Source organism: Bos taurus, chromosome 5 (genome assembly GCF_002263795.3).
Source record: "Bos taurus isolate L1 Dominette 01449 registration number 42190680 breed Hereford chromosome 5, ARS-UCD2.0, whole genome shotgun sequence".
NCBI classification, from domain to species: Eukaryota; Metazoa; Chordata; class Mammalia; order Artiodactyla; family Bovidae; genus Bos; species Bos taurus.
Genome location: NC_037332.1, coordinates 97,199,482 through 97,211,220, shown reverse-complemented (window position 1 = coordinate 97,211,220; position 11,739 = coordinate 97,199,482). Strand labels below are relative to the sequence as shown.

The following is an 11,739-nucleotide window of genomic DNA, read 5'->3' as shown; positions in this document are numbered from 1 at the left end:
CTCTACGAGAGAAGCCAGCGAAACGAGAAGCTCACACACTACCGAGTAACCCCTGCTTGCTAGAGAAAGCCCGCACGCAGCAATGACGATCCAGCACAGCCAAAAAGAAATAAATTATTTTGAAATTCTATATTTTTTTAAAGTAAGTCTGATAGGGCCCCGGGGTAAATTTGACTGCTTTTTTTTTTTTTCCTCTCTCTTAGAAATGGAGAAAACTGAAGCAAAATTTGGAGAAGTCACTTCGTAAAATAAGAAATGGGTCCCCTGCTGACCTTCTGAAGTCACAGGTACTAAAACCAAGCTTCCTCCTGGATTAACCAGGATTCCAATCTTTTTTTCCTTAAAAATGCAAGACCTGGAAGAGGAGCCCTGTCAGATTTCCATTCAGCAAACAACTCGGGGTTTACTAAAACTTATACTGGAAACAACCTCAAAAGTGAACTTTGATGGAAGGTGGGTTTTTTTTTTGTTTTAAGTTTCTAAGCAAAAACGCAGGCTGAGTTTCTTTTGTTTTGTTTTTTACTTACTCTATCACAAGTGCCATGGTAAGTTTAAGCATCTTCAGGTTTGAGTCGGTAGAATAAAATGTGCTTGTCTTATGTGTGTCTGTTGGGTAAATCCTCAGGAGATTTGTGAAAGAAGGTACCTGGTCATTAACTGTTGGCTCTTCATCTGTCTCTGTCCTAACCTCCACAGGCATCCAGGGTCTACTTGGCTGCTCTTTAAAAGCTCAAAGCCATAGCATAGCAATCAGGTCTACCCAGATCTCTCCCCTTCTTAGAACGCCTATCCTTCAGAACTGTATATATACTCCTCTTTACTCCCAAACCTAAACCTAATCTTTAGGTGGCAAGTATGAGGCCAAAAAAAAAAAGCACCACCACATTCATACTAAAGTGTCAATGACTAATAGCGATGCTTAGCAAGTCATCTCTTAGAAGGGGTAGCTTAGTCTTAAAGAGCTGCTTATTGGCCAAATAAGTATATTTTCCATTTTTTTCTGCAAACATGGGTACACTTTATTCTTTCCCGCCTGAGAGTTTTATAAGACTTAGTTATTTTCAGTAGAAACGGTAGTTGGGATGACACTGAGAAAAGTTGTTGAGTTGGAGGTGACAGTTTCAGTACGTTGGTGAAGGGGAAGAGGTAAGGGAAAGTTTGAGCAGGGAAGGTTTTGGTTCCTTGAGCTTCATTTTCTCTTCCTTATTTTTATGCTGATCAGAGCTTTTTTTCCTTCCTCATCAACAGACTTTTTAGTCCTTCTTGGCCTTATTTCTTTTGCTCCTGCTAACAAGCTAGAAGCTGAATTATGTACTCATTCTGAAAATGTTCCTTTAGGCTCTTACTTCTGGACTTTCTAACCAGTGCAGAGAGTAAGTAGGTACTGTGCTGTATGCAAATGTAGGCATATTTGTCCGTGTGGGCAAAAGGGGGAGGGGCATTTCGCAAAATGCCTTTAGAACAAAACCAAACTTTTGAGATGGAATATTTTATAGCTTCATGACAATAAAGTCAAACTTTTCAGAAACAAAAAGCACAGAGGAATACTTATCTATAAAATACATTGGGGAAAAAGAAAACCACACACCAAACAAAACAGAGGACTAATACTTCAACAGTGAGTTCACCTCAAGCATTTCATGAATTTCACATGACCCACCCACTTTTTCTCTGTACCTCTGAAGAGTACCATATCAGCGGCAATAACGCTCTGTTGTTCTAGTGCCATATTTACATATCCACGTAGCCATGGCATTCCTGAGTGCAGAATATCGTACTGTTACCCTTGTTTGTGGTTTCTAAATGAGGTTAATTTTTGTTCCTTTACCCTCCTCACTTAATCTCATGCCACCCCCTGCCTCTCTTCAATCAGTGGTTTTGTTTTGTTTTTTCTTTGAATAGTTTTCCTCCTTTTCTTTCTGGGTCTCTGTGTCATATTTGCGACTATCCACAAATTCACCATATAACTCTGCTGCATTTTGAAAATCTTGATCACTCAGCCACAGACAAACAACTCTTTGAAAAGAAAGGCCAGGGACAGAGAAGTAATGACGGGTCACTTCTGGGGTGACTCCAGGATACCTACTTCCCCAAATGTATGGTGTGTCTTAAGGTGGGTCAGAGGTTACCATGGTAGATTTCACAAACACCTTTCCTTCTTTCTTGGCAGGTTTTCTTGTTCATTATTACTATTTCTAGATTGGAAATGGGTCTAGCACCAATTTGCATGCCAGAATTGAATCAACCAATTTTTATTTCCACTGAACGTTAGGAAAGGGCTGGAGAATTTTTAAATTCTTAGACTCATGTGTCAAACTTAATCGAAAGCCAGTTGGAGGCCAACAAGCTATTTTAATGAGCTTCCTTTCTCTCTGACGTTCCCCAGGGGCTATGTGCCAAGCAGGCCCATGTGGCCCAGGGAGTAACAAGATCATCTTGACTCTGTTTGGACACCTGTGCTCTTTTAGCCAAGCAGTAATGGGAACAGGAGAAAGAGAGAGATGAGGGCATGGAAGGCATGCAGATCGAGTGGGAGTGGGTGTGTGCCATGGTGCTTAGGAATTCACTACAAGGAACTCCCCAGCAGCAGCAGAGAAAATACACCACAGGCCATCAGTGCCTCTATGTGGATTGTCTGATGGGCCTCCCTGATGGCTCACATGGTAAAGAATCTGCTTGCAATGCAGGAGACCTAGGTTTGATCCCTGGGTTGGGAAGATCCCCTGGAGAACCCACTCCTGTATTCTGGCCTGGAGAATTCCATGGACTGTCCATGGAGTCACAAAGAGTCGGACATGACTGAGTGACTTTCACTTTCACTTTTCTGAGAGTACATGAAAAGCCTGGCAGTGTGTGTGTGTGCTGGGGAGGGAGGGATGGGGAGGGCAGGGAGGAGAAAATTATATGCATGTTTTAAAGGAATTGCATGCTTAAACAGGTTCTCTTTGAGAAGGCAATATAGGACAAAAAGACTGCAAAGCATGGATATAAAATATGCAGGACCCTGAGATATGAGTCTTCATCTAAGCTTCCTCCCACTCCTTAAAAAAAAAAAAGTGTTCGGTTCACTTTTCCTTTCCTCTGAATCAGCCTGATGCTTGGCTCTCCCTACCCACTCTGAACCACTTAACACAGAGACATTAAACTCGGACTGTACCGTTCAGTGGTTGTTCCTAGTCTCCTGTGTGTGTGTGACTTTCTCCTTCCTGGATTATAGACTCCTTGAGGATTAAAATGTACAGAAGCAAATACCTTCTTTTGTCCTTTCTCACCTCTTTGTTACCAATTCTGGGTATTTCTCAGCAAATGATTAACATATTTTAACACAGCACTCCTTCGTAAGATTTTATTCCCTTTATTGTTCAGTCGCTCAGTCATGTCCAACTCTTTGCGACCCCATGGACTGCAGCATGCCAGGCTTCCCTGTCCCTTACCATCTCCCAGAGTTTGCCCACGTTCATGTCCACTGAATCAGTGATGCCATCTAACCATCTCATCCTCTGTCGCCCTCTTCTGCCTTCAGTCTTTCCTAGCATCAGGCAGGGTCTCTTCGAAATGAGTTGGCTACTCACATTAGGTGGCCAAAGTATTATTCTCTTTACCAAGTCTTATCTTATGATACAATTCAGAGTTTTTTAAAAAGATTTTTTTGATGTGGACCTTTTTTTCATCTTTATTCTTTTTTTAAAAAAATTTATTGTAAACTGAAGGATAATTACAGTATTGTGTTGGTTTCTGCCATACACGAATACGCATCGGCCATAGATATACACGTCTGCTCTCTCTTGAGCCTCCTCCCACCGCCAACCCTATCCCATGCTTCTAGGTGTTACAGAGCCCCAGTTTGAGTTCCCTGTGTGCTAAGTTGCCTCAGTCGTGTTCAACTCTTTGCGACCCCATGAACTGCAGCCCACCAGGCTACAGACTCTGTCCACGGAATTCTCCAGCCAATAATACTGGAGTGGGCTGCCATTTCCTTCTCCATGAGTTCCCTGAGTCATACAGCAAATTCCGGATGTGGACCACTGTTACTGAATTTGTTCCAATATTGCTCCTGTTTTAAGTTCTGGTGTTTTGGGCCTCAAGACATGTGTGATCCTAGCTTCCCAACCAGGGATCGGACCACATCCCCTGCATTGGAAGGTGCGGTCTTAACCACTGGACTTCCAGGGAAGTCTCCTGAGGTTTGTTTTTATAAATTAAGTTTTTAGTAAATAATTTAACATATTTCCACACTTTCTAAAGTGTTTATAGTTTTTTTAAATTTAAAGTCCTATTCTAACTGTGTAATATTTCAAACATACAGAAATATGAAGGAAACAATACACTGTACCTCCACCAAGAGATTTCATATATTTGCTCCATCTCTTTAAAAGTTGTATCTGGGGACTTCCCTGGTGGTCCAATGGCTAAGACTCCACGCTCTCAATGCAGGGGGCCCAGGTTCGATCCCTGGTTGGGGAACTATATCCCACATACTGCAACTAAGACCTGGAACGGCCGAAAAAAAAAAAAGTTAAATATGCAACTAACCACCCCAAGACCTTCTCCATCTAGTTCCTCTCTCCCTCCCTATAGAAAATCACTCTCCTGAATCTGGTGTACACACTACTTCCCTGGGAGTGTTCAAATTTTCACTACCTGGCTCAAAAGGTCTTTAGTCCTCCTTCCTGAGGGGCTGGCAATTGTCAGCCGGGATGCAGGGAGAGTGACAAAGGACTAATCTGGAAGAATGGCAGCTCCACTCCAAAAAGGGGGCTTAGCAGGGCAAGGGGGTAGCTGGGGACGAGGACTGAGGCTTTACTGGGTGCTGAAGAGGAGGCTAGAAGGAGGTGCAAAGGGACTCAGACCAAAGGGGTAGTAGGTGAGGGAAGAGGAGAACCTGCAGGAGCACAGACTTTCGCTCCCCTAACTGTCAGAGAGGATGTGGCTGGAGTCTCTACGACTACCTGGAATACAGTCCCGGCTGGGCAGACCTCACCTCATAAGCCCATGGACTGCAGCACGCCAGGCAACCCCACGTCATGACCTGTTAGGTGGCATTTACTTTGGAGGAACTGACCTGCTTTAGTTCCTCTGAAGTGTTACACAGATTTGATGGAGATGATTCTGCTTTTCTATTTTTATTCTTCCTCAATTTGAAGTTGTCGGATAAAATAGAAGACACTTTCTCACAGACTTAGAGAAAGAACTTATGGTTACGGTGGGTGGGGACGGGGGGGATAGTTAGGGAGTTGGGGGTGGACATGTACACACTGCTTTATTTACAGTGGATAACAACAAAGACCTACTGTAGAACACAGGGAACTCTGCTCAATGTTATGTGGCAGCCTGGATGGGAGGGGAGTTTGGAAGAGAATGGACACATGTATATGTACGGCTGAGTCCCTTTGCTGTGCATCTGAAACTAGTTCACATCACTGTTAATCAGCTATACTCCAACACAAAAGAAAAAGTTAAAAAAAAAAAAAAAAGACACCCAGTTGAGTCTGACTTTCAGATAAGCAAAGAATACTTTTTTAAAGTAAAAGTGTGTCTCAAATATTGCATGGTCATACTTATACTAAACAGGTATTTATCTGAAATTCAGATGTGAGTGTCCTATATATTTATTGCTAAATTTGGTAACTCTACCTCAATTTGAATATAGGAAAGACTTGGCAAAGCACTTAGTACGAGTCTGAAGAGAGAGTCAAAGGATTCTTCAGAACATTAATGAAGACACCATCTTTGTCAAGTTCTCAATGGCCTGCTGCTGCTGCTGCTAAGTCGCTTCAGTCGTGTCCGACTTTGTGCGACCCCATAGACGGCAGCCCACCAGGCTCCCCCGCCCCTGGGATTCTCCAGGCAAGAACACTGGAGTGGGTTGCCATTTCCTTCTCCAATGCATGAAAGTGAAAAGTGAAAGTGAAGTCGCTCAGTCATGTCCAACTCATCAGATCAGATCAGATCAGTCACTCAGTCGTATCCAACTCTTTGTGACCCCATGAATCGCAGCACGCCAGGCCTCCCTGTCCATCACCAACTCCCGGAGTTCACTCAGACTCACGTCCATTGAGTCAGTGATGCCATCCAGCTATCTCATCCTCTGTCGTCCCCTTCTCCTCCTGCCCCCAATCCCTCCCAGCATCAAGAGTCTTTTCCAATGAGTCAACTCTTCACCTGAGGTGGCTAAAGTACTGGAGTTTCAGCTTCAGCATCATTCCTTCCAAAGAAATCCCAGGGCTGATCTCCTTCACAATGGACTGGTTGGATCTCCTTGCAGTCCAAGGGACTCTCAAGAGTCTTCTCCAACACCACAGTTCAAAAGCATCAATTCTTCGGCGCTCAGCCTTCTTCACAGTCCAACTCTCACATCCATACATGACCACAGGGAAAACCATAGCCTTGACCAGATGGACCTTTGTTGGCAAAGTAATGTCTCTGCTTTTGAATATGCTATCTAGGTTGGTCATAACTTTCCTTCCAAGGAGTAAGGGTCTTTTAATTTCATGGCTGCAGTCACCATCTGCAGTGATTTTGGAGCCCAAAAAAATAAAGTCTGACACTGTTTCCACTGTTTCCCCATCTATTTCCCATGAAGTGGTGGGACCGGATGCCATGATCTTCGTTTTCTGAACGTTGAGCAGCGACCCCATAAACTGCAGCCTACCAGGCTCCTCCATCCATGGGATTTTCCAGGCAAGAGTACTGGAGTGGGGTGCCATTGCCTTCTCCTCTCAATGGCCTAACACCGTTCAAAACAAGCCCACTGACTTTACTAAAAGTGGACAACGCCAAAACATTCTTCCTTATTTATTATTGAGATGAAATTCTCATATCATGATATTCACTTAAAGTATACAATTCAGTAGTTTTTAGTATAGTCAGAGTTGTGCTGCTGTTGCTGCTGCTAAGTTGCTTCAGTCGTGTCAGACTCTGTGCGACCCCATAGACGGCAGCCTACCAGGCTCCTCCATCCCTGGGATTTTCCAGGCAAGAATACTGGAGTGGGTTGCCATTTCCTTCTCCAATGCATGAAAGTGAAAAGTGAAAGTGAAGTCTCTCAGTCGTGTCAGACTGTTCGCGACCCCATGGACTGCAGCCTACCAGGCTCCTCCATCCATGGGAGTTTCCAGGCAAGAGTACTGGAACGGGTTGCCATTGCTTTCTCCGAGTTGTGCAGCTATCACTAACTCAATTTTAGAACAGTTTCACCACCTCAAAAGAAACCCAATACCCATCAATACGCCCCATTCCTGGTCCCCCACCCTCCACCTCCACTATATTTCCCAACCCCATCCACTATATTCCCCAACCCCATCCACTATATTCCCCAACCCCAGCCCCTGACAACCACTCACCAACTTTTTCTTTACCCATTCTGAACAGTTCATTTAAATGGAATCCACCATATGCGACCTTTTGTGTCCTGCATCTTTTACTCTTAAGTGTATTTTCAAGGCTCATCCACATTGCAGCAGGTATCAGAACCTCATTCATCATGAATAATATTCTTTTTTATATAAATACCAGGATGGGCCTATCAGTTCATCTACTGTTGAACATTTGGGTTGTTTCCATTCGTTGACTACTTTGAATAACGCTTCTAGGACAGAAGGGACAAACTGTAGTTTCCGGTGGAGTTTTTGGCCATATGGTCTAACACTGGGAGGAACTGTCAAATGGTTTCTAGAAGCATCTACGATTTCACATTCTTTGTTGTTTTTAGGGGGTGGGGGTGGGGTGTTGTTTCTTAATTTTTAAAATAAACAATCTTCATGGTTTTCTCGGGGTCCGTGAGGATTGCCTGCTCCCAGGGACCGTCCTTCAGGGTTGCCTCTGCTAGGTCCCAACGATCCCCTCCTAGTCCCCAGGCCGCTGGAAACCACCGACCCAAACATTTATGAGCGCGCACTGTGGGAAACCTAGCTTCAGCTCCGCCCCCTCGGCGCTCCTCGGCAGAAAAACGGACGCCTCCTCGCTGAGGCTCTGTGGACATTGTAGTTTCCTTTCCAGTCCACCGCGCAGAGACCGCGGGGAGGGAAACTACAATCCCCAGAATGCTACGGTGCTACGGCAGCCGAGCGGGCCAATCCGCGCGACGCGCTCCAGCCCACCCTCCGGTCTGGGCTGCTCTCCAGGGCGTCTGTAAACACAGCCAGAGCCTGTCATGGAGGGGGAGGAGGAGGCGGCGGCGGCAGCGAAGGGAGGCGTTCTGGGCCGCCTCCAGGGTCCGCTCTGCCATTCCTGAACTGGTCCCTCGTCCCCGTGACTGTGGCATCAGGGAACCGAACTGTTAGGCGAGAGGAGGCGGTCAGAACCATATCCCCTTCTTCCCCCGGGGCGGGGCCGGGCCGGACCAGGCCGGCTGAGCCGGGGGAGGGCCGGCCTGTCTGCCGAGATGGATGACAGTAAGGTAAGTCCTGGGGTTTGCACGCTCCCCTGCCGCCGCCGCCTGCTTGTCGCTAAGTGCCCGTCCCGCCGCTGAGCCTCAGCCCCGTCCACCCAGCACCCAATAGACGTCTGCCTTAGACACCCCTGCGACTCCAGCTATGACCCCAGGTACCCAGACAAGAATTGAGGGAACAGCGGGCTGCGTTCTTCCAACAAGGGCCCACTCCGGAAAAATCACACTCAGGGCAAGCTTGTTGGTCAGCTTTTCCAGGTGGTGCAGACCCTAGTGCTCCCGAGATAAGTGAAGAAGCTACTGTGCTTTTTCTTTTTGCCTTCCGTTGCCCCCAACCAGCCTTTTTCCACATCGGAGACCTAAACTAGGGCACCCTGAACCGGCCCTGTTCCCCTAGACCGTCCCCTTTTCTTCTCTCAGGCTCCTTTACTCAATGCCCCATTCATATAATCTGTTCACTCCCCCTCTGAGCTATTTTCCTGTGGTTGGTTGGAACACTCTGCTAATCTCCTGTTGCTATTCGTCCAAAGCCTGGAATCTAACCTCTAGAAAGCCTTCTTCAAGAAAAGAAGTGAATTCCTTCTTGTTAATCTATGCCCACTCCCTCTTCGCTTATGCTGGTCACTTATCCCTGCGACGTTAAGATAACAGACAATATTCATTATTGGTTAATTCATATAGTTTGTTTATAACCTTCCTGTCTTTACTCGTTAGTGTCATCTAGTTATGTGTCATGAAGATAGTGATGCCCAGTTAATTGATCATCAGCTTATTGATGTTTTAGAATGTTTAGAAAGTTCGCCTTTTTTTTCTTTAAGGCATCAGACCCTAGAATTTGCCAGTTTTCAAAGCAGATACTCCTTCCCTCTGCTTTACTTTCCACTGTCTCTGGCATGCTGCTTTTGAGAGCTTTTTCCTTCGTTTGGGTACCCTTTCCCCCTCCACCTAATCAGTAACACTTTGCTGCTATTAAGTTTTTGTTTGACACATCCTCAGAGAGGCTGAAAAAAATCTCCATCTTCTCTGTGCTGCTTGTGTTACTCTCCATCATCTCCTCTTCCTATTCCCGTGGGAGGCTCTGAGAAAAGTGACAGCAGGGACAGCCCAGGGCACTGCTCTGGAAGTAGGACTCACCTCTAGGAACCTTTACTTGGAAAGGGGTAAAGCCCTCCTAATAGGAAGTGGGATTTCCAAGTCAGAAACAGGGAGTTCTAAAACTTTTCTAGAAAAATCAGAAGGTAATTTTCCATAACAGTCTTTGCCAGCTTGATCTTTCAGTGTTAATTTTGAAATTAAATCCGAATACTGTATCCACTGTCTTTCCTAGATACGGCTGGCTGGGAAAGGATGCCAAATTAACATAGTCTTTAGTCTCCGTGGTTGGAGACTCTCATGGTATATTCTACAGAATTTTTGGTTGTTTCTTTTTCAAACCTTTGAAATATTTAATAACTTTCTCAAAGTCTTCAGTAATCTCAAATAAATTCAAGAAAAAAAAAAACACAGGATTTTGAGTTATTTTACCTGCCTATAAATCACATAGAACTTATTTCTAAAACAAGCAAGCTGTAGTGGAGGGTATGGTGTTACGGTTTTGCCTAAAAGAGTGAGGTTAAAATTTGCAAGTAGACTATTCATAACGATTCACAAGTAACTTCTTAGATGGTTCATAGGTAAGCAAAATGAATTGAGTTCTCATTCTTTACTAATTCATTGTTTTTGTGGCAGAAACCAGCAGTTTCTTTATTCTTTAATGATTTTGGAAAAGGAAATCCATTTCAGATGTATGTGGATGGATATTGCTTCTGTGAATATACTACTTTCACTTTGAATACATGTCGAAGCCATGGATGAGTAATATTTAAATGCCATGTACTGCAAGATTGGACTACTCTGTGAGGAGTCAGGCGGTATGAAACGGCCTTTTTAAAAGGCTCCCAATCCTGCCTTTCCCTGTGCTCTAATTGTTACAGTCCTGCGAAGTTGTATTGTTCTCCCAGTATATCCATCCAGGCTCACACACACAACACATTTTCCCTCCCATTATGTATGGGTGATGGAGTCTCAGGTTCTGAGGGAAGCTACAGTAGGGAAGCCGAGGGTTGGGGCTTGGAAGTGTGGTTGTGCCGGTGAGAGCATAAAAGATGACAGACCGACTGACAGAAAGGCCAGGGCAACAGGACGAGGACAGAGTGGGCAGGGTCAGCAGTCAGAGAGAAGCAGTGTTTGAATGAACAGGTCAGGAAATAGAATGACACTGTGACGACCTCTCTTTATAAAGATTCTGTATTCTGAGTTGTTTTCATCAGTGGTGATGAGTGAGTCTGCAAGAGCGCTGCATGTTCTGCTGTCTGGTTTCCTGGAGTCAGAGCAGGACAGATTGGAATGGCTGGTGCAGCTTTGCCTCCCAAGTGTCTAGCAATGTGCCTGGTACATTACATCATAGAGTACTGGTTCACAAAGACTAAGCTGGATTGGAACAGAGAGGCATTAAGGAGACTGCTCGAGGTGTAGCTGGGATTTATTAATATTCATCAATGTGCTCTGCTGAGCCAGAGTATACAGACTACAGCAAACGGGAAAAAGAACGCAAGAGACAGAGTGGGTATCTAAGACTGAGGGCTTGGGGAAGTGCTGAGTAGCAGATCTCAAATTCTGATTGAGCAGATCTCTACTTAACCTAGTTAGGAAGGAAAAAAAAAAATCTTGGTTGAGTTAACCTTTTTGAGCTTCTGTTTTATGTTAAATGGTCACTGCCTTTTTCCCAGGCTTTGTTGAGGATCAGAGATCATGCATAGGAAGCATCAAGTACAGAGTAAACACATACTAGGCACCCAGAAATGTTACCATTGTTACATTACCTGGCAGCGATGTCCTTGGTCTTCTGCACAGTGCAGCAGGCACCCGAGATGCTCACTGTAGTCATTATTAGGTGTGTGCTCTTTCGTGATATTTGCAGCTGTGTTTCCCCCATACTACCCTCCTTTCTTAATGATGCCCCCAAATGGGACAGGAACAATGGAATGGGACGTGAAATGGCCCTTCCCTGTCAGATTGTGTGAGAATGGTAGTCTCTTGAGCCCACCTATGTGTCCTCCACTGGAGAAAAGTGTTTCTTTTTATGAAAGCCTTTTCTCCCTAACCTGCTGCATTCAATTATAAAGAAAATTGAAAGGAGTCATTTTCAGGGGCTTTGATCATAGAGAGTTCTTATTTCCAATTTTATATTTGACTTTCATGTTTATCAAATGAATGAATGAGTGACTTGAAATACCCTAGATAGCTGCGTTCCTGCCACAGACAAAGCTGATAAAAGATGACATTTCTGTATAGCCTAACTATAATATATA

The 11,739-nt window shown here is 44.7% G+C and overlaps 1 protein-coding gene across 1 annotated transcript in view; it reads left to right on the top strand.

Annotated features, from left to right (window-relative positions):
• The first annotated feature begins 8,167 nt into the window (after window positions 1-8,167).
• CREBL2 (cAMP responsive element binding protein like 2) overlaps window positions 8,168-11,739 on the top strand; it is a 29,459-nt gene continuing 25,887 nt past the window's right edge. Inside the window, exon 1 of the mRNA NM_001076088.1 lies at window positions 8,168-8,398. Coding sequence (NP_001069556.1) covers window positions 8,384-8,398 — 15 coding nt within the window. The 5' untranslated portion in view covers window positions 8,168-8,383. The remainder of the gene's footprint in view (window positions 8,399-11,739) is intronic.